The 26,764-nt window shown below is 48.7% G+C and overlaps 1 protein-coding gene across 1 annotated transcript in view; it reads right to left on the bottom strand.

The window, feature by feature from the left end:
* The window catches only part of GPC3 (glypican 3), a gene marked incomplete at its 5' end in the record, with an annotated part of 139,845 nt that overhangs the window by 68,276 nt on the left and 44,805 nt on the right, over window positions 1-26,764 (bottom strand). Inside the window, one exon of the mRNA XM_084268964.1 lies at window positions 8,207-8,901. Coding sequence (XP_084125090.1) covers window positions 8,207-8,901 — 695 coding nt within the window. The remainder of the gene's footprint in view (window positions 1-8,206; window positions 8,902-26,764) is intronic.

Genomic DNA, 26,764 nt, shown 5'->3' on the forward strand with positions numbered 1-26,764 from the left:
AATGACCCCAGATGGAGCCCTTAGTGCAAACTGCAGTCACGGATAATGAGGCCAAAAGAGGGTTTAGCGTAAAAACCAGAGATGGCTGTTGGTGAGCACGAGCCTGGTGTTGCAAAGCTGCAGGTCTTACCAAGGGTAAAAATCTTCAGGAGAGGAAATGGGCCAGAATGTATTTTGCTAATAAGGCATCTGTGTTAATAGTGGCTGCAGGAGGCTGCGGCACGCTGGACAAGCGAGGGAGCCGTGTCCACAGCGCTGACACAGGGAATTTTATCTCCCTGATAAAACAAAGGCAAGCAGTCACTTTTGAGAGAGGACCCCAGAGGCAGTTCCCTGATTCCCCAGTAAGCGTAGAGAGCAACAGCTTGTCTGGAGGGACGGTGTGAACCGAGCTAAGGCGGCAGGCAGTCCATGCCATGGTCATAGCTTCTCTGCTGGCTTGTCTGAAGCCACACTGCTCAGTCTGGACCCAAAAGCCCCGTTTCTGCCATGCACCAGCTTGTAGCATCCTCCAGGTAAACTAAACCTGGATCTCAGCAAGGACCCTGAGCATAAGGCTGGTTAAACTCACAAGAAGGTTCAGCTGTAAAGCTCAGCAGCAAAGGGGCTGCGCCCCAGCCCTCCCCCTTCGGAGGGGCAGCTCCTCCCCAGCCATCATCTCTCCCACAGCTCCTGAAGCAGCAGAAGCCTCAAGACACCCAGAGGGAATTTAGTGATGCTGTGATCTTTGGTTCAGCCTAAAACTCAGGGGTTTTCCACTTAAATCCAATCTACTTCAAGACCTCACACTACATCCTTGACCATTGCAATTTATTGCAAAATGAGACGGAAATTTCAAAGCCTAAAGCCTGGTGCCCAAGGAACAGCCACCCCCATCCATCCCCTCCTGCAGTGGATGACACAAGCAGCAGATCTCTCCTCCTGCATCACAAAACATCCCATGTTCACTTGGCAATTACAGCTACAAGGGGAGCCAGGATAAAGAGGAGAGAGGAAGAAAAAGATGGTCTGTGCAGCGAAGAAAGCTGCACAATATTGCCAAGCCACGTACCTTCATCTCCAACTGCTACAACCGTACCCCACACCACTACCTCTGCCAGTACTAACGTCAGGCCATCAACGAACCAAGTATCTTTTTAAGCACTTGGGAGGCAGCTGCACAAAGACAAACCAGCTCCCCCACCAAAGCCAGGAACAGGCCAAGGCACAGCTCACACAAACAGGTACACAGAGCCGGTAACTCATCCACATGAGGTCTTGCTTTTCTGACTTCAGCTCGCAAAAGATGAAGGTATCCTGCCGCCTGCAACCCGCACGCATCTCACTCCAGCTGTAGCCAACACACGATTTGAAGTGAGATCAAGCCAGGCCCAGCGGGTGCCATGTGATATTCCCACCCATAAAATGCAACAACTTTAAAAAGCTCTTTTTAAGCCGCAGAGTAGTGGGGATGAAGCTGCCACCAGCTGAGCGATCTGCCTCCAAGTGAAGTCAATGAAAAGATTCGTGTGAGCTCCAGTGCAAAGTTGGGTTGGGCATCAAACACACTGTCAAAAGATGCTCCCCATGCTGCCGTGTGTGTGGTGGGGGAGGGCACACCGTGAGCAGCCACCTTCTACTTGTAATTAAAAAAAAGCATCACTACAAATTCCATTGAAAGGGCACAACATGCCAGAGGCTAGAACATACCCAGTTAGAGAGACAGAGGGAGCGCAGAAAAAGGAGAGGACAACACAAAAGTTCACAAAGAGAAGCAAAATCAAATGCTATTTTAAATTAAAGCCTTGTTGACACTCAATGCCATCTCCTTTTGCCCTTATTCTTTTTCAGCACCAGCCAAACCTCCAACAACATGGGGATTTCTAGACCAATATCAACACCTTACAGCTCAGTGCATTGCCAGATGCTTCCCCAACTATCAGAAAACCTTTAACATCTGAAGCCTCTCCAGAGAACTAATCGTAATGCTCCCGAGGTATTTTCACAGGAATGTCACTGATACTGTCCTTGGTGATCAGGTTTACTTTCATCCAGCACCAGGAACAGATGCTTATTTAACACTCCTTATCAGGCATGTTACACACTGCCCAGCACAAAACAGTTAACAGAGGCACACGGTAAACACGCCTTGGATAGTTACAAGTGGGCCTGAGTTTATTGAAACCCAAAACCTCACCTGGATTTCCGGTTTTAAGTGAAAAATGGAGCTACCTACCAGCAAGCATTAGAGAGCAGCCTGAGGATTAAAGCCTGCTGATAAAGAACCTGGAAATAGAGGGGCTGCACACCCAGCTGGCTATCCCATGAGCGATGCCGACAGAGAAGCAACCTGCATGAAAAGTACAAAGAACCCCTCTCTGCCTCTCAGAGGGAATGACTTCAACAGTGCTGTAATTTCAAAGTGTTCCTTGCAAGTCTCTTGCCAGCTCTAGCATAGAGAAGGGGAAAAAAAAATTTACAAAAATCCATTAGCAGATAGGAAAACTCACCAGAGCTCCCTGCTGCTGCAGCACACCCAGCAAAGCAGCTTCCAGCCAGTCGCCGGGTGAGCCGGGTCCTGGGCAGCATCCAGGGAGAACCCCACTGGCATCACCATGCTGGCAAACCCACTGAATCGCTGGGAGAGACAATGGGGGATGTTTTCAAAGGCCCTGCTTATGCAGCCTGGAATTTCATCCCCGTGCATGTGCTGGTACTGTGGATTTCTACACCAAGCTTCAGAACAGCAATGCTTCTCTCAGTTGTGCCACGAAGCAGTCAGAGTAACTGGTTATCTTTTCAGCATGCACATGGTTTTCCTACCAGGATTCCCAAAAAAAGGAAGGGCAAATGAAGGTCCAGTTTTCCCAACTCTGTTCCTCCCTGGGGCTCTCCCCTGGCAGCTTCCCCTGGCCAATGTCAGAGCTGGGTTCACACCCAACGCTGCCTGCACTGCCTGGGGTGAGCACCCCAGCTCTGGGATGAAACCAAACCCACCCCATGCTGTGGCTTCTCTTCCCTTCCTCAGCAGCACAGCTGTATAACCTGCTTAGCCCAGACCGGAGCAGTCTCTTAAAGGGAAAGAAACTCATCAGGGATCCACTCACAGGGCAAGCAGGCTGCAGCTCCCACCCTGCACCCACTCCTGCTGGCAGCCCTCCTCAGCACACATCAGCTGAACAAAGGTCTGGCTACCTTCATTCTGCAATTTAACAGGATTTTCTAGGAACTCAGACATCCTTTCTGAGGGAAGAAAAACACTTTGCAGAGTTCCCAGCTCTTTCCTGGCTAGGCAATACTCTGCAGGCAGAGATAATACACCTCCACCCACTGCAAGAGGAGCAGCAGGAGCTGGGCAGCTCCATCAGCCCATAGTTTTACTTTTCCATCTAGAGATGGGGATGCCCAGGTTGGGGCACACCTGCCTGACATGCCTGAACCAAGGTTTCTTGGGTTTTTGGTGGTAGGCTGCTGGTGTTCTCCATAACGTGTTTTTTCTGTGAGACTGCAAGACCCATCTTGTGTTCCTTTCCCAGATCCAGTCACGTTACAGACACGTCAGCTCCACAGCACCTTCTGTGCCCGACCCTAGTTACACTAACACACAGAGGTCCTGCCAAGCAGAGGGTCCCGCTGTGCAAGCCAGAGACTGGGGTGACTGCAGCTCCATGTCCAGACAGAGAGGCACCATGAGACAGCTGAAGGGCAGGAGAAGTCCTGCCACCCCCAAGAAAAGGGCTGGGAGGGGACATGTGCCCTGCTGGGTGTGCAGGACCAAGTGACTAACAGAGCCAAAACCCAAGCCCCTTTCTCTGACAACTCACATCTGCTGTGCATCCTCCCCCCAACAAGCAGCACGTGGCTACAGCCTCACCCCCAGCCAGCCACTGCTCCCAGTTCATGTCTGGCTGTGTTAGGAGTGGCCTGTTGTTTCCCTCTCTGTTGGGATGGAAACATCAAAACCCTGACATGTTATGGAAAAAGCACCAAGGAGGAGATATTTACATAGATAAATTAATCCTGTGCCAAACCAGCAGCCTTCACACCTCACCTCTGCACCCCTTCAAAACAAGTTCACAGTGCTTGTGGTAGGGAACCCCAGAAGTGATCAGGTGTTCTCTGTGGAAGATGCCCCAAACCCACTGTGTCTCTGTACTTCCAACAGCAGAGACAGCATTTGCTTCAAGAGGTGCTGGGGTTGAATATTTCATGAGGTTTATTTGTAGTGCATCTCGGGTTGGCTTTGTTTGCGGTAGAAAGCACAAACAGACTGACTAAAGCCACTCTTCCTCACTTTCATGTTTAAAATCTCTACAACAGGCAGAGGTACCAGGCACATTCTCAACCACAGAAAAAGTAGCAGAAAGGAAAATTAATACAGGCAGAGCTGTAGACAGATTTTTTTCCCCAATCTGCCTAGAGACTCAGCATCCTTGATAAAGTATTTCAATAGCGTGTTTTAGGGACAAAGTTTTTAAACAGTCAAATTGTAGAAATAATGAAGCCCTAACACTCCCCATCACTGACAAATCAGCTATTAAAACAAGGCTCGGGATGGGGCTGCCTGCTGCCCTATTACTGAATCCACTCTTCTGTGCTGCTGTGTACATACCAGGGACACACCAGCGTGTAGGGTTACATTTCAGCACGTGCCTTGAGGCATTTGTCCAAAAAGCAGATTAACAGCAGTGTGATTCCCTGTCTTGGGGACTGCAGAGCTCCTCAGGAACCTACACGGAAGCTCCACAACGCCCCAGGAGCTCAAGCTCACATGTCCTTTCTAACCAGGTCTGCTGCAAGCCACAAAAGGGGTCCAGGTCCCCATGAAATGCCCACACCCAGCCTGGGGTGGGCGGTGAGGGGGACAGAGGAGCAGCCACATGACAGACGCTTGGCTGGGTGATGCACCTGAAGAACTATTGCCACACAAGTGCCATCGATGCCGTGAAAAACCGGAGCAGCCCAAAGGAGAGGCAAGGGCAGAAGCCTTGTTACTCAGGCTGTAATCACTGCAGACATGGAAGATAAGTTTTCCATAATACCAGGGGATTTTAATGACAATTAAATAACCTGTCATTATCCTTAATAACATACAGGTGAATTGAACTTCGCCTACAGCAGCAGTGGTGACCAAGGTCAGCAATAAAAGCTGGCCAACACACAACACCAGCATGAGAGCAAAGACAACTCCTGCAGCATCTTGTACGTTGATATGACAATGGTGTCCAAAACCCAACCATATTTACAGGATAACAGTAAATACAACTGTTTGCTTCTGGGTATTTTCTTTGAAACTCAATATGTGCTGATAAGTTTAACAGAGGAACTTTCATTCCAGCACAGCTGAAAAAATATATATAAAATAATTGTATTCTGTCACTTAGAGGCAGAGACATTTACCCCAGATCCCAGATGCAGAACGGCTATTGGAGTCAGGCCGTCTGCAGTGCTGTAGTTAAGACTGGCAACACTTCCATTGCTCCCTCATTCCTCTACTGAGGGGCTCAGACCTTCATTTGTTAAAAAAAATTTGCTCTGGGCTCAGGTTTGACATTAAAACCTTAGCTGGGCATCATCAGTGCTTTGAAAGTAAACTTTAACACCCAGTGGTCATTCTCTTTTAGCGACAATTGCCAGGCAGTTGGCTTGGATTTTTTTTCCTCTGCACTCCTGTAACTCAAAAATGTCTCTAGAGCAAATAAAAGAATCACTCAAGTATTAAATAATTAAGAGGAGTTATGTTTAAATAAGTACCTAACTATATACGCCACTAATGAATTCAAACAGCTCTATCAAGTAGGAAAGCACTGAATGGTTTTGCAGTGCTCAGTGATTTTCTTCTTTTCAAGGAAGTCAGTTGATGTTCTGGTTTGGCAGAGGATGGGGAGACTCCACTGCCATGGCTTGAGCTGACTTTAGCAGCACTCCATCTGCTCCTCCTCTCACACGTGCTTTGTAGATGGCTCAAGGTCTCAATTCTCAATAACACAACTGCCAGTCATGTTCCTTCACTGCACACATGGACATCCTCACGAGAAAGTCCATTTTTATCGTGGTACCAACAAAGACCCATCCTTCAGGATCGTACAGCAATGCACACATCGTGCCTGCTCACAAAGCCCAGCACGCAGCCTGTAAGGGCAACGTTCCTGTCCTGCATTAGCACCCACAAGCATGGCAGGTTTGTTGGTGCAAGATGCCTTGGATGCTTTCACTCACAGCTGAACACGTCAACTGATCTTTCAGGATCAAGTCGGCTCACACCACATGTAGAAGTTCTGTTTGCTGCTGCCTTGGGAATGCTAACTGGGCTTAGAGTTGAGCTGGGATTTCTCTCTTGTATACACCATTATCACCCATAACATGAATGCTCCGTCTCACCTGACCTCAGGCTAAACCTGCAGTAACATCTCTGCTCCTTTTCTGTTCCAGAGAAGGCTGACAGACTCTTCATGATGGGAGAAGAGTCCCAGATCCACAGTGGTAGAAATCCAGCCCAGCAGAGCTGCTGCCCCTAGACCCATAAGCTGCAACCTCCCCGCAGTCCCAGGGACACAAGAAACGCTGGACAGGCTGCTGTAAAACGGGGCTTTTCTGCAGAAAAGGGCTAAGGCATGCAGGTTGAAAGCCAGTGTCCTACCCTGTACCTAGGAACCCAACATGGTGCCCACAAGCCCTGCCTGCATCCATCTGCCTGGGTGACCCACACCAAACCCCAGCCCCCAGTCACAGCCTCCTCCTGCCCACCACAACACAAGAATAACCAATTTACTGGAGATTTGGTCCTTAAATCCCTTCTAAACATTGAAGAGAGCTTACACCATGTGTGCCAAACTACCCAGGGGTGTGAAACCACCTGAGTGCCACCACATTACTTCACAGCCCACACACGTGCAGCAGCATCACTCGGGCAGTCACCGAGCAGGGACAGCACATGAAACAGCACAGAGGAGTGCAGCTGGCTGACTGCCACACAGGTCAAAATCCATAAGCCAGTGCATTTCCATGGTGCCCAAAAAAGATGAGAGTTCCTTGCAATGCAAGTACTACAGTGACCTACATAAATGCAGTTCCTTTGTAAACAGGAGTCAAGAATGACAGGAACAAGCTGCTAACAGGGAAACGGTGGCAGATTTTAATCATTGTTGGCTTTAAACAAACTACAACAACATTCTCCCCACCTTTACCCCCATCCCCAACTCTACTGTACCTGCACATAGTGGCTCAATCCTGGCTCAAGAAAAATCTCCTCCTTGAAACAGATGTCCTATCACCACAGCACATTCGTCTGCCCTTGGTGTGGGAACAGAGCAGCAGGATTTGCTGCACAAGAAAACCTCCGTTTCTCAAGAGGCTCAAGTCCACACAATGTGTTTTTAAAGAGTCAGGTCTCTCCTAATAAACAAGGAATAATCTCGCCCCTGGAACTGAATGCAGCCCCAAACGGAAACAAGTTACCAAGAGAGGGAAAACCGCATCTCGTTTAGTAAATCCAGAAGTGGAGGTGCCACAGTATGTGCCTCTGCTTGGAGGGACATTTTAGTGATGTTAAAGGAGCCAGGGGACACTTGAGGAGTGGGACCAGCCTTTCAGAGCTTCCCAAGGCATGGACAGCACCCAGGGAGCACTGAAGATGTTGGGACATCCCAGCTCCTGACCTCACACCTCAGGCACTCCACTGGTGCCAGGGTGACCACAGACCCACCTGCGCTGACCAGCCTGAAAAGAAAAGCCCTTAACTGAAGCCCATGCCCCACAAATCCCAGTTACAAATGTTACCAAAAGTTTTTTAGAAAACCAGAAACGTGATGGGCAAGGAGAGGAGCTGGTCATTGGACCGTTTGTTGGCTGGAGGAAAGGGGTAGTGTGATTTCAACACGCAGAGCTCGTAGTACACAACTGAGCCCTGCCATGGCATGGAGCTAGAGGAACCACAGAAAAAATGTCTGTGGGGACAGGACAAGGGGCAATGGCTTCAAGTTGGAGCACATGAAGTTCTGCACCAATACGCGGAAGAACTTTTCCACAGTGAGGGTGAGGGAGCCCTGGGACAGGCTGCCCAGGGGGTGTGGAGTCTCCTTCTCTGGAGAGATTCCAGCCCTGTCTGGACACCGACCTGTGTGCCCTGTCCTAGGGACCCTGCTGTGGCAGGGGGTTGGACTTGAGCTCTGGAGGTCCCTTCCAACCCCTACAGCTCTGTGACTCTGTAAACCTGAAAGCTACTTACCATTGCTGAGAGTTTTCCTTCGTTCTTCTGCACATAGACAATCGCATCCCGCACGTAGGAGAAGAGGTTCAGGAGGACATGCTCCATGTCATAGATGCCATGCATGCCTTTGGTCAGCCCCTCCAGAGACACAATGTACTCTCTCCAGTGGTTATCGATCTCTGCGACACCCACCAAGCATCCCTGCATCACCACGCCACAGTAGCCAGCACAGGGCTTGGCCAGGAGGAGCCCCTGGCAGTGTGAGCAGTACCACATCTTCAGCAGCGCTCGCCCGCACTCCTTGCTGAATTTCAAGTGGTCTGTAGTGTTTATCACCTCAATGCCCAGGTTGAGCGCCTGCAGAAAGACCCGCGTGGCCTGCAGAGACTTGGACACCTGCGTCATCATCACCTTCGGGTAGTTACCAAAGACTTTGAGGTCTCTCCTGGCTGCCCGCAGGCATTCAGCCATCTCCACAGAGGGATCCGGGAAGCCGGGACTGATCAGGTGAGAGTAAACCAGCGGGAACAAACTGTCAAAGAACTCGTTTATCATGTCATTAACACTGATGTCAGAGCCCAGGATGTACAGAGAGACATCAGTGAAAAGTTCTCCCACAAACTTAAGAGCTCTGGGCCCCATGCTCTGGTAGTGGGTCCTGAACATGCTGTTGGTGAAGTTTCTTGCGTGCCGTACTACAATCTCAAAGGCCTCTGCAAAACAGAACCAAAGAAGAGAAGAAAGAGAAGTTATTAAGAAATGAGGGGCTGAGGGACAGGCAGGATTGTGTTGTACCACATCACCACTGCAAGGGTTGGTCCCACCCTGCCCACTTCGCGTCAAGGGCCGGCTGGCAGCTGTGCAGGCCACATAAACTTGGCATCAGCAGCGATTTTCAGGGGAAGCACATACATTCTTTGAACATAAGCTACATTTCAAAATGGCAGAAACTATGATCCAGTTAACATTTCAGCTTTTAAAGAAAATATCGATTCAAGAAAAGGGCTAGACTGCAATTTCTTTCTCTCCCTCTTTCATATTGATTTGAAATTAGCAGGAATTCTATCTCAAGACTTAATTTAAGGCTGAGATAAACGTTTGACAAACTGTACGCTGTTTAAAAATCAGGAAACAGCAAATGCTGACATTCCATTATGAGAAGGAAAATATTTATAGGAGCTTAATCACAGAGGCTATTCAGACGTGACCCCCAGCACCCACAGAACAGTAGGGGTTGAAAGGAACCTCTGGAGTTCATCTAGTCCAACTCTCCCTGCCAAAGCAGGATCACCCCGAGATCACCTACCCTGCACTACATCTCAAAACCATCTAAAAAGCCCCTGCAGCACTGCAGCCTTCCCAAGGGCACCAGGCTCCCTTCAACTCAGATCCCACATTTCACCTGCCCTATGGGCATCTCCATGGTCCAAGAGCTGGTGACACAGCATCCACCTGCAGGTGCCCAGCCCACCCTCACACACGGGGTTGTGCCAAACTGCCCCATGAAGTTCGAGTTTTACATAGAGACCATCGATTTTCCAGGGAAAGACAGGGTGCATCTTCCACTCCTCCACCTACAGACACTCGAGGACTTTCAGCCCACCCTTCCTCAGCACAGTAGGCAGCGGAGCCTCCAGCAGCAGTACAGTCGCTGCAGGGTTATTTCCTGACCTACAGCCCCCCACACCACCCCGCTTCCAACACACCCACACCCTTGTGTAAAGACAACATACCTACACACACCCCAGTTCATGAGTTAAAGCATTACAAGGGGAGGCCACTGGTGCAGACTCAAGCCTTTTTCTCCAGCCAGCTCTCTGCCAGCTTGTCCCCCACCCTCTGGGGTGCTGGTCCTAAAACACTAAAAATAACTAACAGCCTCTCGGTTCACAGGTCACTGACACCCAGCGACTCAGCTGTGTCACTCTGGAAACACACATCCAGGCTCAATTTGCATGAAAATTATTCCCCTTCAATAATTAAAAGGAGTGTTTAATTTTTAAAACTCTAAGTGTTATTTTCCCTATTTTTTCCCAGGCTGGGATGCAGCTGAGCGCGGCCGGACGCCTCTCCACAGGGGCTCAGTACCAGCGCTATCATAGGCGATGTCAGCCCTTGCTGCTCGCCCCACATAACCTCCCGCCTTACTCAGGAGCTTCCGAGACCTTCACACCCTCAGGTTGCAGCTCTTTCTTCCAGGCACGCCCCGTGCAGGGACAGGGACCTGCTGCTTCTCGCTGCCCCCAACACCGGCAGGCAGAACGCTGTGTGTAAGAGCGACCGAGGCAAACAGTACCAGTACACTCTGCCAGCACTGTCTCCATCCCATCTGGTACCCGCACACCTCCTGGGCATCCCACTGAAGCATTTTGTCCACAGCTCCCGACACCAGCACCAGGACCGCCCCAACAAGCCCAGAGCAACCATCTGCATCACCAGACGACCACAGCCCTTCCTGGCGCCGCAGACGGAGGATGCAGTGGCACAAGGAGACAGAGCCCCCCTCTCCATGCCTCCTTCACCACGACAGCAGGCATCTCGCTCCTCACAGGCATTCAGGGCATTGCCACACTCCCCAGGCACAAGAGCACATCTGACAGGGAGCAGGGTAAACGTGTGGGCTATGCAAGCAGAGCAAGTTCTGGTTACACTGTTATTAAAAGTTTTAAAACAAGAAGAAAATCTCTTTAAATAGGGCACATGGATTAGGAAACTTTTTTTTTTTTCCTTCTTTATCCTCAAGAGCACCAGAAGAGCTTTTCCCTCAAAGAGCACAAAGCACTTTCTGGGCTAGTGTTTTTCTGACAGCACTGCAGACGATGGCAGGATTTTCATGCTGTGCCTCACCATTCGCCTTTAACCTCTTCTCTGTTAGTTCCCTCAGAAAAAAGTTATCCCTCTTCCCTTGCCCCGCTCCTCTGCGCTTTGCAAGTTACCATCAGAGCCAAGAGACTCTTCACTGATTAGAAAAATATTCCAAGCTCCTATGCAAACCTCCTACGGCGAGAAATGCTTCAGAAAGGGACCGGGAGCAGTGGCATATCAGGAGAGCATGCACACACAGTCCCACTGCTTTAAAGGTCATGACACACACATAATTTTTATCATAATAACTGGCTAACAGTGTCTATTTTATGTGCCTTGGAGCCTTTGCATACATCCATTAGAGCGAGCAACGGGGACCATAAAAGCACATGGAGCCTCCTGCTGCCCTATTAATAGATGCAAGAAATAATAAAACATTGGGGGAAAGACATCCAAAGACTCTTACACCCAACTCCCCCAGTAGTTGCCTGTTCTGAAATATTCCTTGCAAAGGACTGGCTGTGAGGACATTAAAGCCCCAGCCTCCCAGCAGCTGAAGTGACCCCCAGCCAGACTCCGAGCGCTTCAAAGAGCAGGAAACTCTGTGGGTCATTCCCCCGTGCTCCCAAGGAGTGAGAGTCGAGGGGAAACAGAAGAGACACTGCATCTCAGAAGCAGCACAAGCTTCTGCTCCCCCATAAAACCAGATTTGCTGCTGGTAAAGTCTGCCCTGCTCATAACACGGCATTACTGAAGCTCCTATTGTTGGAGGACAATTGAATCTTTTCTTTCTTCTATTCATTTCAAGGATATTTTTATTAAAAAAAAGGAGGCAATTTCAGGCAGCTGGCTTGCAGGGCCAGCTGAACAGAGCAAGTACCTTAAACAGCATCAGACTGGCACCCAACTTCCAGCAGGCAAAGGCAGAGCAGAGCTCCCATCCTCCCATCCTCCCATCTCCATCACCACAGCCAAGCACACACAGAACTCAATCATGCCACAGGGTTATTTATCTGCTTTTAAAAGATTTCCTTATGTGATTAGTAGGAGGAAAAATCCTCCAAGCACACAAAAAGACCCCACTTCTGCATGCACTGAAATTTGAGGAGCCCTGATCCACGAGGCTGGCTCAGGCAGATGACAGCCCAAGCTGCCACAGACCACAGTGGCAGAAAGTCAGCCCTGCATTTCCTCCACAGGTACCTACAGGTGCTGAACACAGACCAGTTGTGCTCCAAAGTCACTTCAGTCAGCACAGGGACATACCTGGGAGCGACTTCACCCCACACAGCACTATGGGAGCTCTGTCCCAGGATGGAGGGCAGAACACCACCAGCAAAGCATCATACCTGCCACACTGGTTCTGTACATCTGCAGACTATCAGGGCAGTTTATCAGGGCTCCCAGAGGACCCATGAAAGCTGAAACTCTACTCCAGATGAGAGTTATCAGGCTCCAGTTCTAAAACACAGCCTATTACTTTATTTTTCCGGCAGGGCTCTTGCTGGAGCACCTGGAGAGGAATTGCTGCGTGGTTCCAGTGGCCAGGAGGGAAAGGAATTGCTGCGTGGTTCCAGTGGCCAGGAGGGAAGGACTTACCTGCTTTCCAAGTGCAAAAGCTCCCTAGAACGCAGCCCAGGGACAGCTGCACAGCCCCTGTGAACTGGCAATTAGCAAAACAAGAATAAATTCTAGAAGAGCCTAAGAGTGCCCTGAGTGGGGATTACTGGGAGAAGGAAACCGCTGCATTCTTGGCTGAAATAATGGGAGTCTGCTGCTCAGTTAAAGCACCAGCTTTCCTGAGGAGATGCGTTCACTCCTGAGCTGCAGCTACTTCAAAGGGGCCAAGGCTGGAGGAGCTCCAGATTAACCTGCCGGCTCCCCCAGGCTGCAGGAGGCTCCAGCTGAGTCTGGGAATTGATGAATTTATTGAAGAGATTATGCAATGCAGACACCTGAACCACAGGGAGCAACCCATTCCTGCATGGCATCCCCTGGAGAGGCGAGAGCCGAAACCTGGCAGTGGCCACAGAGCCAGAGCAGCAGAGACAGCCCCCAGCCCCGACACAGCCCCCAGCCCCGACACAGCCCCCAGCCCCGACACAGCCCCCAGCCCCGACACAGCCCCCAGCCCCGACACAGCTGCCAGGTCTGAGCTCAGAGGGTGCAGTGCTGCAAACAGTGGATTAGACGATCTCCAGAGGGCCCTTCCAACCCCTATGAATCTTTAAATCTCATCTAAGGATGTGACTTCTCCGGGGCAGCAAGTGGACCAGCTCCCAAAGCTCAACAGATTTAATGAAGTCCCTCTCTGAGGCTCTGGTGGTTCTCCTCGTGTCCCTGCACTCGCCCCCCATATACCTTCCCTGGAGGAAAAGGTCCTACTCACAGGTCCTGGCACCAAACTCTGCGCAAGGTGCAGCAACAACTGACAGGGCTAGAGAGCCCCCAGCCCAGCCAGACTTCACCTGTTGAGCTGCTCTGGATCTCCCTGCTCTCTAGTACTGTCCTGACAACAGTAAAACCTCATTTACTGCTTGTGAAGTGACCTATTGATGCAAATCCTTCTTCCTTCACTCCTCAGGACACAAATCACATCAGGAGAAAACCAGGCATTGGGATCTCTCAGGAATCATTTCCATCCTTAGGCAAAAATGCAGGTGTCCAGGCCAGGTAGTGGAGAAGTCATCAGTTAATTAACCTGGTGCTAATGCAATCGCTGCATCCCCAGGCCCAGGGTTCCCAAACCTTTCAAGTCTCAATCTAAAACCCAAAAGTGCTCAGCCACAAAGAAAAACCCACCCACATTCACTGATGGGAACTCAAATGTTCAAGAAATGCCAAAAGTTTTGCTTCCTGTAAGCTTGGGAAGGTATTTTCTGACACAGAGATTGCAGCGGTACTGCTAGGCAGCAGAGCCCCCCAGGCATCCACAGGCCAGCAAGCACTAAAGGAAATACTACTTTTAATATCTCCAATGAATCAGGCAACTTCAGACTCATTGCAACAGCCTGGGCTCCTGAAAGACACACAAAGAGCTCACCAAGGAAGGAACAACTGTTTGCAATAACAGCCTGGCTGCCACAGGCACTGCTGCTGAGACAAACCACAAGCCATTTTTCAAACAGCAGGTAATATTTATTTACCAACTTGGAAAAGGTTTGCGATATATTGAGCAGAAAGGAAACGAAATCCAAGAGATTGTCCCCTGGCAGCAATAAGAGGCAGACTCCAGATTTGTTCCGTTATGATTTACTCTGTACGCTGCAAGTTTTTAACAACATTATCTGGAGACAAAAGCTCTTCTAAGCAGCGTAATTACTTTTGTCTGTGGCATTACAAAACCCATCAGATGGTGCCACCGCTGCTCTTACAGGGTTTGTTTCTCTGAGCACATTTGGGTTTAGAGCTTGGGAAATGCTTTTCCCCAGCTATGACAAAGCCTTTTGGGTTACTTGTACAACACTGTCACTGTAAGAATTACAGACTCAAGCTCCCAATTTATGAGATGAGCTTTACAGCATCAGGAATACAAGTTAGAATGATTTAGTTGTTCTGTCTTCCAAACTTTAAGCCATCCAGTTCAGCATTCTCTTCTTTTGCTCCATCACCACCAGATCAAGAGAGGAAAGGTTTCTCTCCAGCCTTTAAATGAGGGATGCTCCTTCCAGCTCTGTGCCCACCTCCCTTGCTCCCATGGGAGCCAAGTTAAAAGTTTTCAAAGCCACCTCACCAGCCAAAGCCACCCACCAACCATCATTACGCTCACATCAGCAAAGTGTCTCCTCTAATCACCTGTGCACATCAAACACCAAGCTCCAAAGCCATTTATTCTTAATTGTTCAGCTTATCTCATGCCCTGGCATTTTGAAACACACTCCCTGAAGTTTCTAATAAGAATACTGTACGTTAGCATCTCATGCCCCCTCAAATCACCCTGAAAACACTCTTACATTCCAGGTAACAGTCCGACTGCCAGGTAGTTAATTACACCGTCATTCACCCATTTACTATTTATATACTACAGATAAGATGGTGTGAATGCAGAGAGCAGAGCCCACCAACACAAGCTGCTACAAGCCCAGGAAGGAGGAGACAAACAGCACCGGTGTCCTCAGCTCCCCATCTTCAAGCAGCCTCTCATGGTTGCCCCTGCCTGGACCAGACCCTGCCTAGAGGGAGTTTAGTGTACAACTCCATACCCCATGCTGGCATCCACATCATGAGAGCAAAAGTCAGGTTTAGGGATGCTGGAGGGGACCACAGGAAAGCAGATTTTCTTTTGAAGGGGACCAGGATGCCTCAAGAGATTCCTGGAGACCCTCAGAAGTACTCACTTTGATGTAGGGAAGCCCACAGTCTAAGTGAGATTTCAAAAAAAACCCCCATAAAAATCTCACAGCAAACACCTCAAGAATGACTCCATGGCAAAACCTTTTCTGGAGGTTGATGCTTGAACACGTGGCTGTGGTGCTTTTGATTAAACATGGGTTGCACATCTATTCTATAATCTGTTTTCCTGAGCATCAAGAAATATTCCCCTTCGTGCCATGACAGACGTGTGAATGTTTAAGAGATTCCTGAAAATTTAATAAAGACGAAGTTAAAAATGCAAATAGTCAGGGCTGGCACGAGCAGTGGCTGAACATGATTCTTTATCAAAACCAAGGGGAATGGGAGGGAGAATGTTCTGGAGAAGCAGGCTCAAACTGAGCCCCACGAGCACCTGTGGGGAAAGCAGAGATATGCAAGAGGCTTCTGCAGCAGACATTCTGCCCTTATGCTGGCAACCTGTCAGGCTAAAGAAAACTAAACTTCTCCCCACGTGCATCATACCCTAATCCTGATGCTGAAGCCCACAGAAGGGTTGGGCTGCAAGTGTCCAGGTTCCTCTCCATCACTGGGTACCAGTTTAGGGATGCACCGTGCAGCAGAACTGCTGAGAAGAGGCACAGCAAAGCCCAGATGATGAAGGGAAAACCTTTGGCTCAGGGAACACCAAGTTTCATGCACACAGACTATTTGCATGGGATGAACCCCAGTCCTGCAGAAGGGATTTGTTGCAGAAGATACATTGGTTCCACCCTCATCCAGTGCTGAGACAGCTGGGAATTTACACTCCAGAGGGCAGGGACCACGGGGGTCAGAGCAGTCTCACCCCAGCCCAGGCTTGTGGAAAGGCGAGTGCTGAGCTGGTAGAGCTCAGGGTCAGCTGAGGAGGAGTTTGCTTTCAGCCACACACAGAAATATGGACACCTCAAATAGTTCATATTTCTTCTTTCCCTCAAAAGGGGAAAACTCAATTCAACCCATCCCACAGAACAGAAAATACATCACTGAGAACAGCCCCACAAGGCTTTTCTCACATTAAACTGTATCAATAACATGCCCAGAACTAATGTCACATCACTGGGGAACTTCTACCTTCACCATTTCTTTTCCCCTCACTCCATATATTTACACTCGTTGCTTTAAGTCTCTCTTACCCCTCCAATGTGCTGCAGAGACAACAATCTCCAGCTAAAGATCTTGGTTTGACCCAGCTGCCCAGCAAGGCTGGAACAGCTTCAAAAGCTCCCAGAGAGAGACGTGTCTGCCCTGGGTGACTAAGTGGACAGAGATATCCCAGACCCAGGCATTTTACCACTGGAAAGCCACATCTGGATCTGGTTTGGTTTGATTTTCAAACACAAAGTGCATTTAAAAAAAAAAAAAAAAAGAAAGAGAGAAGGAAACCAGAACTTGGTGAATCCCTCCCAGCCACGTTTCACTAATTGGAAACTCCAACATCTACCTAATGGGGTTATAAAGATATGGAAAACACAGTGTGCCTCTTAAAAGAGGCAAAAGGCAAGTGATTCCACAGAGTCCCTCCCAAATTCACAAGCCAAGCATTTCTAAAGACCAATATACACTATCACTCCTCCATTTATTGCAAACTAGAAGTGATATGCAATTTCTGGAAGAGGAGGAAAAGGCAGGCAAAAAAAGCATGGCTAGCAAACTCCTTTATTCATCAGAATAAATGAAGATAAAGCAAGCCACTAGGTCAAAGTTGAGTTTGCATTCAAAAATTTGGGAAAAAAAAAAAAGTCTTTGGAAGTGCATTGGTCTCAGTAACTGTAGAGCAAGGCAGATCTGAGAGGGTTTTCCAGGCTCCCTTTCATTCCAGCGGGCTTTTATCAGCCCGTTAAGTCTCCAACAATGGAAAGCAGACTATTTATTTAAGAAGCAAATTCCTTCCTTTATAATCTCCCCTGGCCAAATTCTCTTTAAAGTTATCTCAACTGTCTGATGAAAAGCAAATGGCAGAAGATCAGTTCTTGATCCCTATAGTAACATAAAGGACTTGCACTTATTTAAGGGCACCTGTTGACCGTTTTTAAGTCAGTCCAACCCCTTTATTTCTGATTTCAGCTTCCTACCTGTGCTGAAAAGGCATTTCCTCAGTAACACACAGCAAACAGCAGCAGTGTGACTCTTCCCCTAAGGAGCAGCTGTTTCCAAGAACAGTACCCAGGCTCTCAAAAGTAATTTAGTGACTTTTTTGAGCTGATTTTTCTCTCAGGACACCACAAGGGAGGACAGGGATTTCCAACATGGAAATAACACCATGCATCATCTCAGCATCACAAGTGCAACCAGCCCTTCTGATGCTCCCTGGCAACGTCCGACTCCCTGGGCACACAGAGTATATTTTAGCAGCATCTTGCTCGATGCAGATCAGGGTACCCAAACCCTCTCCCTCTCTGAGATGCTGTGGGGATGCACAGGACACTACACCACATCACTATAACAGGACACCATCTCCATGTAGACAAAAGAAAAGAGAGAAGGATCTACCCATGGTTCCAGTTTCCAGACTTGGAACTTCTCAAACACTGGACTCGCTTTTTTCCTTCATCTCATCCTCTGTGGTTTCTTGAGCAAAGCCACCCCAAAAGCCCCTGGCTGCTTTGCTGGGGGAGGGGGGAGCATGTTATTTTAATATTTTATTTGTGGGAGAGTATGTTTAGGTAGAGTTTTTTGTTTAGTGGGGGGGAGAGGGCCAGGAAGGGGGGGTTTGTCTGGGGCAGAGAGTAAGTGTGGAGTTGTTTGGAGTTGGGGGGAGGGAGTGGTGGGTTTTCTTCATTTAGTTGAGTTTGGTTTAGAAGTTGATGCGTGGGCAGGTCCCTGCAGAGGCAGAAGGTGAGACATCACATCCTTGTGGCACCGGATGCCCATGGCTGGGCCAGCACCAGCATCCCACAGTTCCTACATCTCTCCATCCCACGTAGCTCCTTCATCCCTCTTGCCCTGGCTCGAAGCCCTGTTTAGATTAACAGTCATTTTAAAAGGGAGATATTTTATTGCCTCCTTACTCCCTCCTGTAAGAGCAAGGCAGCCATTCTAACAGGAGCACAAGATGATAATTTGGCTTTCAAGAACAAGACTCACAACTGCTGCTGCCAGCGATCGATCCGCAGCTCCGCTGCCCGCTCCAGACGGGCTTTCCTTCAAAAACATGAGTAATCCTCTGCAAAGTAATGGCACTATTCATCTCTCCAAAGTTCCTCACAGGCTTAAATCCCTTGCTGAAACTGGGGGGGGGCACATGTTCAGCTGGGTTCCCAGTAAATTAAAATTCAGCTGTTCTTTTTCTGAAGAGAAAGAGGGAACGTGGCGTTCGATAAACTAACCAAAAATTTGAGGGCACCTGGTTTACTCAGCAATAGAGAGACTGCTGCTCAGACATGGTTTAACAAATCATCTCCAGATCAATAACTTCTCATTTATAAATAATGATAACCAAAGGAGCAAGGACAAATATGCTCGGGCAAAAGTAAACCCTTTCTCTGAAGGATACTGTCAGTGTAACCCTGCCAAAGTAAAGACTGCCTACTGCAAAGGCTGCAAGTGGAAACCAACGATGAGCAGCTCACCTAACCAAGCTGAAGATTCATCTTCACCATTACAGTGCTCCAACTCATCTATTCTGCAACTCTCAGCACACCAGTATGTGACCCTCTTGGTAGCATTTGCCTTGTATTAGGCTTCTCAGAACCCCAGAATCCCTTTTTCCAAATAAAAGTTACCACCCAGAGACACCACTCTCCTGAACACCTCCACACAAGGCATTTCATTACTGCAAATACCAATGGTTATTATGGAGCCTTTCCTAGGCATGAACAACACTGGTCAGAGAGGATTATAAATCTATCAGCTGACATTTTTTTCAATTACTGTGCATGTTAAAATGATGCTTCCACAAACAGGTTGCAAGAGATACGCTGGAAAAATCTATTAACTTGCTGTAAATCTATTTAAGTTGGGAATTCATGCCTTGCAGAATTTTACCATTAGTCCTGGGAATTAGTTTATTGCTGGACAGGGAGGGCAGAGCCCATGAGGGTCATTTCAAAGACATACTGCACTGTGGCTGTCTAAGGAGGTCCCCAACCCAGGTACTTAATGTGTTAGTCTTCGAGTAAGTGCTTGCACACTTCCCTCTGCAGATACCCTGCTGAATAAGGAAAGGCATCACCTTTTCTAAACCTTCACATTGCTTCTCTTGCAGCACAAGCACTGACATATTTAGGGGTTACCACAACATACCTATGATTATCCAGTGGCTTTGGGAATCAAGACCTGATAATTTTTATCTATCCATGGAGAAAAATTAGAGGGTGAAAGTGCTGAGGTTCAAATACAGAGTTTTCCAATCCAAAGGCAACTGCCTTCCCCACCCCAAGCCCAACACTGCCAGAAAGACCCTTGTCCCTTGAAGAGCTCACTCTTTGTTGACTTCTTGTCAAGAAACAAAGACTTCATTTCCTGTGAGGTCTGCACTTCACTGGCTGGCTCAGGCACGTCGGAGATGGATCCTTCTTGATAACGGAGTAATGGGAGATTTTCCAGCCTCTAGAGACAGAAAGAAGAGCCAGCCTGTTTTCTGCTATCTGAATTGATCATTTGCTGTTTGTCCTCTGAAGGCACCAGCAAAGGAGAGCTCACAGGCTGTCAGCATCCACTATGGCTCAGCCTCCCACCCAAGGGACAGGCAAGGGTTGGAGGGGCAAATGAATGGAATTGAACACCAGCAGCCCCGTGTAACACCTGCATCCCCACCACGTCTGTGAGACTGCAAAACCCTGCTGTTGCGATTGGATCTGAAAGCTCAGACCTGGGTTCAGACCTCCCTTGCCTGAGCCATAGCTGAGCTCAGCAGCACACAGCATTGCAGTGCAGAGAAGAGCTGTGGAGAGAGAGAAGGGGACACCTGGATGCCTGTGTCTGGCACTAGGAAAAAAATCTGGTTCTCAGTGTGGATGAGGAGGGGTGAGCATCCTCTTTGCAGGCAGAATCCCATTTTTATATCAGAATAGATTCTCCTGTTTGAAGCAAACTGCATTGGTCCACACATGCCCTCACTTCTCTTCAGTTTCAGCTTTTCACATAAGACCCAAGGACCTTCCTCAAGGTCTCCCAGAACAGCCTCACCCTGAGCCAGAACAAAAATAGGCAATGCACCAGGGTGGTTTTGCCCTGGCAGATGGGCAGTCTGCATCCCTTCATCTACAGCTGCCCTGGGCTTCTTTATTGAAACCCCCACCCTCAGTCCATTAGCTAATGAATGGGGCCAAAGATGCTCTACAACATCCCAGGCCCCCACAAGAGCCTCCCAAGGAAACATACTTAACCACAGCCACATTTTAACACCACACCCACCCTCCCAGTGTGCATTTCCATTAGAAAACACCTTACAGACTCCCTTCATCACCAGAGCAGACAGGGAAAGCAAGTGAGCAAAACTGAGAGCATCCCTGGCACAGAAAGGGGCTGCTCAGCACGCTGGACACAGCAGGCTCACCGAGGCTGAGAGTGAAAATACTGCTAGTGACCAGATGGGATGGACCTGCTCTGCTGCTGACACTCCTCCCCAGACAGGATCCATCCACTGAGACAGGCTTTGGAGAAGCTCCTCCTGACTTCCAGAAGTAGCACCTGAAAGCAGGTCGGTGCAGACATGGGCCCAGCCTTTCTCCAGGGCATAGGAACTCAGACACAAGGCACCCTGTTCATTTTTCCCTGCATGCAGCTGCCACTCCGCTCTTGCTAAGCCTGAGGTTGTGCTCCAAGCCTCCCTCCTCACTCTGGTACCAATTTGATGGCGTTTTACATGCCCAAGAAATCTAAACTGCAGTAAAACCCCAGTGACAAAACCAAAGCCAGCCCTGGAAAAAGCAGCTCCTGCTCAGGGAACACGTTACAAGCCGTCTGGAGCAAGAGCCATTAAAGTTTGCAAACATGCAGCTCTTTGCTCGCTCCCCACAGACACCAACCCCCCCTCCTTGGTCCAGACAAAGAGCCCATGGACGCCAGGGCTGCAGAATCTCCCCATAAACACTTTCATTTTAAGCCAGTTTAACTGGGAAAAGGTCAAGACCAGGAACAGCACAACATGTGTTATCGGTTAAACAAAGTTAGCAGCTATCAGTTAAACAAAGACCACTTAGACACAAACCAAATCAAAGATCCTCTGTACTTCAGGCACCCAGATGAATCTCTAATGCCCTGCTAAGCCCCTGTGTTTCATGTGCAGTCTCCACAAAGTCTGCATTGGGGTTTTGGTTGTAATTGCACATGAATGAATTAACTATCCAAGTAAACAGACAAGTTTTAAAAAATGAGTAGCAACACACAAAGGTACAAGGGTCATCTTGTGTCTCTGCTGCCCAGAGTAACTGCTGTGATTCTGATTTCCCATCATCAAGTATGATCTAAATTATTGCCCTATTTGTATAGGCAGACAATAGGGGATTTTTTCTCCCCTGGGAGCTCAGCTAGAGATACCTATTAAACACACATTTGATGAGAAAGCTTGCTCTTCACATGCTCAGTGTTTTCATACCACACCATCTTAGGTATACAAATACAGTCAGGATTCAAACCAGTACACTCCCCACTGCAATACTGCTATTCATAGCAAATTTTCACCTTTGGAAAAAGGCTGAACACACTCCCAACCTCTGGAATTCCTCTCACATCTTGCACAATCTGGTTTTCTCCTGAAGCCCCAGCTTGGGGCAGGGCAGATTACATCAAACCTTCAGCTCACAATTACAAACCAAAACAACCCAGTCCTTGCTGCTGTGGGAAAAAAGTTTGAAAGTGTGACCTGTAGCACTGGAAGACAAGAAAAGAAAATTCAAGAAAACCTCACAATGTATCATTTTTCAGACTTACCAATTATAATGGCGATCACATTGTTCTTAGGGCTTTAATCACCATTTCGTAATGCCCCGGGGTTATGGGAACTGAAAACCACATGCTTCCCCTCAAAAATGAGGCAGCAAGACATTCTGCAGATTCATCCCTCCTATGAAGATGTTTCACCCTGATCTTTAGCTCCATGCTAAACCAAAAGCTTACTGAAGCCTCCCAAAGGCTTCCAGCTTGACACACGGGCAATAACGTCAACTAGATGGTAGAAAACCCCCAAAACAAGCAGAGGCTGAACTGCTGCTCACCCCTCACACTCCTGTGTGAACCCCTCCTACAGTGACCCACTCTTCTTCCAGCCCAGGCCTGAAATTTTAAAACCCTGTCTGCAGGGAGAATTAGACTGGATTTATTGCAAACACTTCTCTGGACACTTGTAAAGCAATCTGAGAGCACCTAATGGATTTAGGATTTAGCTAAATTGGTGCAACACAATAAAGAGATTAAGAGCATGGTCAATCACAAGTGATTGAGTTAGCACATCCTTAAAAAGCTGCCAGCCATCAGTAAGGTCCAAGAGCAACTACCAAACAGGAAAAAAATGGGACAATAACCCAGGGCAGAGGTTGGGCTTTCATCCAACAGAGCCTAGGGAAAGTATCTAAGGAGCTGCACAGGCAAGCTGGTATCTCAGGGACACCAATCTGCCCTCAGCCTCCTCAGGGTGCTCACCAGCCAAGTGAGCTTGCTCACCACCCTCTCACCTGACCCCTGCCCTATTCATACATACACCCCTCATGAACATGTCCTGGTTTTGGCTGGGACAGAGTTAGTTTTCTTCAGGCAGCTGGCCTAGTGCTGCTTTTTGGCTTTAGGGGGAGAATAACATTGATAACACAGGGATATTTGGCTGTTACTGAGCAGTGCTTACACCAAGTCAAGGACTCCATCTCCTCCTACTGCCCCACCAGTGAGGAGGCTGGGGGTGCACAAGATGCTGGGAGGGGACACAGCCAGGGCAGCTGATCCAAACCAGCCAGAGGGATATTCCATACCCTATGACATCACGCTACAAACACAAATTGGGTAAAGCCAGCTGGGGGTTTAGACTGTGGTTCAGGCACTAGCTGGGCATCAGTGGTCTGCAGGTGGTCAGCAGTTGTGCTGTGCACCACTCCTTTTGCACATTCTATCATCATTACTGTAACCTTACTACTATTATCATTCTTATTTTTTTCTACCATGTTAAACTGTCTTTATCTCAGCCCACAAGCTTTACACCTTCTCTCCCCCACAGCACTGGCAGGAAAGCGAGTGAGCAGCTGGCTGCATCGGTTAAACACAGCAGAAGGTGTGGAGAGGCTGTGTCCCACCACCAGTGTCTCTGTGGCAGCTAAGGAGAGCCCTCTCCATTGTAGCTTTGGAAATCTTTGGCACCATGAAGCATTTGGTCCAAGCTTATCTGTAGAGGAAAGGAAACTCAGGACATTCTTCCACTGCTGGTAATTTAACTTTGGAAAATGCATTCAAAAGAGAATTAACGAGCTTCAAAGAGCACACTGCTGAATGCAGACCCATTCCTGTAAGTGGCCATCCACGTAAATACCTTCAGGACCCAGCCAAGACTTGGCAGCACCATCTCAAAGCCCCACCTGACCTCACTGTTTCACTACATGGGGCTGAGTCCAAGAGTCTCACACAGTCTGCGTGTGCAGGGCCTTTGTGGAGCTTGGCCAGGTACATGTCTTCTGGCTTTCACAGCATATTCCCACGTGCTACCCAGAGATCTCCTCCCCTCCAGCTCCCCCAGGCACACTTTGCTGGGGGATGTGGGGAAGAGGATTACACACCAGCTTCTGAACCCACAGGCAGCTCCCCCCAGAGAGGTCTTTGGGTGACAGAAGATAATCCAGCTCAGGAAAGTTACAGTGCAAATTCACCAAGGACTTCAACAGCCAGGCACCACCTGGCACTGGCCACAGCACCTCCCAGCCTGATTTCCAAGAACAGCCTCACACACAGGCTTGTCATAGACTGGTCGTCTCTGCAGTCCAGGGAAAAGCAGGCATCGTATTATCATTTCACGTTCATGGAGGCTCCACACAAAAGCAGAGCCAGCCTTTACCTATCAGTCAGGCTCCTTCCTGCACCATTTGTTTCTGAGCAAACAGAAACACGAACAACCTTCCTAGCACATGGAAACCACACACCTTTAGTTCAAACAAGTCCTGTACTATTTCTATTAGTCCTTGCCAACATATAAGCTGTCTTCATTTCAGAAGCAGCCGTCCACATCCCGGGTTCAGAATAATTATTTTTCAGACAAGGTGCAGCGAAAGGTTTCCCCTCCTACAGCTCTGGTTCCACATGAGGACACAAGTATCCAAATATTTTGGTTATTGGGATTATATAATAATAGCCCAGCTTATTGCTCCATTTTATCTCAAACTTAGCGAGGCTTCCAGGCATTTACACCACCAGCACTACTTCCTTTACTGTAAAATGTTTTTTATTGACAATTCAATCATGTCAGGTTTGGAACAGCAGACGCACTGATTTGATCAGCTATCATTGGATTTACAATATAGAAATGACAGGACCATATCTGGCCCGTGCTGCAAGCAGCTGCCTTTTATCGATTTATATTCTACTAGCAAGGAAGAAAAATTGCAGCCCAATGTAGTGCTACAGCCTCAGATCAATACCAATTTTTTTCTTAATGACACGAAGGCCAAGATAAGGACAGCATAAGTCAAAGCCAGACAGATCAAATTTGCCCGATATCCCTTTCAATTACTAAGGTACATACACAGGGATATGTAACATTAAAGCTGAGGGGAACATTATCAAAACGCTTTAGAATTACAAGAGGCTTACAAGGCTGCCCAACGTCCCCAGCGGCCCTGGGAATTGTGATGGAGAGCCAGGGGCTGCCCGGCTCCGTCACACACCTCGCTGCCTGCCAGCCCTGGATGCCTGCACACTGCGGCTCCCCACGGAGCCTGAGACCAGAGGCAAGGGGCTCTGACCCTGGGGAAGCCACCAACGGTCCTGGTTACTGCTGTTTACTCCATGGCCACAGCTTGGGTGGTGCCCAGTGCACTGGAGTGCTGGTGCAGGGTCCCCAGTGCACCAAGTACCACAGAAGTACACTGATAATAAAAGGATAGGGCACAAGAAGCATAAAATAGCCTTTGAGTACTGCTCCTAGCTCTTCTCTTCAAGTTAAGCCCTTCTCTGATGTCCAGGGGCAGCAATGGAGGTGGCACTGCATACCACCCCACCCCCGATAGACGAGGCACCTACCCCAAGCATCACCCCAAGGTGACCAAGGAGGAGGGAGGGCAGACATGCACAGTTTAGATCCTGCTCCCACCCACTACCAGCCAGCCTGACCCCACATCACCTGTGGGACCCATACGCTCAGCCTGACCCCAAGGGAAGCCCACCTGATGCTGTGCTCCTCTTCCCAGCACCCTGCGTGGCCCAGGCAGGCACGAGGCAGCTCAGGCACGCTTCCAGCTGCTGCATGAAGTGCCAGCACAGGCTTTGGGCTCTTCAGATAATGCATCTCTCTTATAAGGTGCAACCCATCAATAATAGAAAACTCCTAATTATCCCAGCAGTGCCAACATCTCATAAATTCAGTCATTGCTTAATGAGGAGTTATGAGCAAGCCCTTTCTTCATTAACTCTTCTGCAAGACACAGGAACAGAAACTTCCCAGCCTAACCCCCCCCCACTTCGGCAGCTTAAATTCCCATTCTTAACTGGCAGCTGGAAAGCAGAGCTGTCATGATTTATACCTCTCCTGTACTCCAAATTTTGATAATTACAAGTTGTGTGTGGCTCATGATTAATCTGTTTGCGCTGTGTGGATCACAAACCCCACACACGTGTGAGCTCCCCTTCCCAAACGCTGGCTCAGGCACGGGCAACGTGACAGTGAAGCGGGTGACGAAGAACGAATCGGCCCAAGGATGCAATAGAAGCAACAGTGCCTGAGATCAGCCCTCAAATCCAGTTTGGGAGATTAAAAAAGAATTTTAAAGAGGAAAACAAAAGAGAAAACTGTTTAAAGTTTTCTTCCTCCTCAGTGCTTCTCTGGAGGCAGAAAAGGGCAAAAGCGCTTAGATAATGATTAATTTATATGACCTTGATGTGTGTTCATCCCTCATCTTTTTAAAATGCATTTAGAGCAGCTGGTGTAAAAGCAGCATTTAACCAAGGTGTGCACAGCTAACGAGACGTGGCAGTTTTAAAAGGTAAAGCACTGACAGTTCCCATAAAATGAATGCTCCCCTCTCCTAGCTGTGAGCCGGCACATAGTGCAGGACAGGACCAGCACCTGCCCACAGAGCCCAGCCCTGGGGCACCTGGGGGGCACAGACAGGATGCCCAAGGGGGACAGGGGACCACTCGCTGCACCCACAGCTGACCCAACATGGCCCTTTGGGCACCAAGGACCCGGCAGTGCCACTACACCATATCCCCACCCCAGCACGTACAGGATGGGGCGACCCCAGCAATTCCCAGCTCAGCACAGCCGCTGCCATTCCACTTCTTGTC

The sequence above is a fragment of the Gallinula chloropus genome (assembly GCF_964237585.1).
Source record: "Gallinula chloropus genome assembly, chromosome: 11".
Lineage (NCBI taxonomy): Eukaryota > Metazoa > Chordata > Aves > Gruiformes > Rallidae > Gallinula > Gallinula chloropus.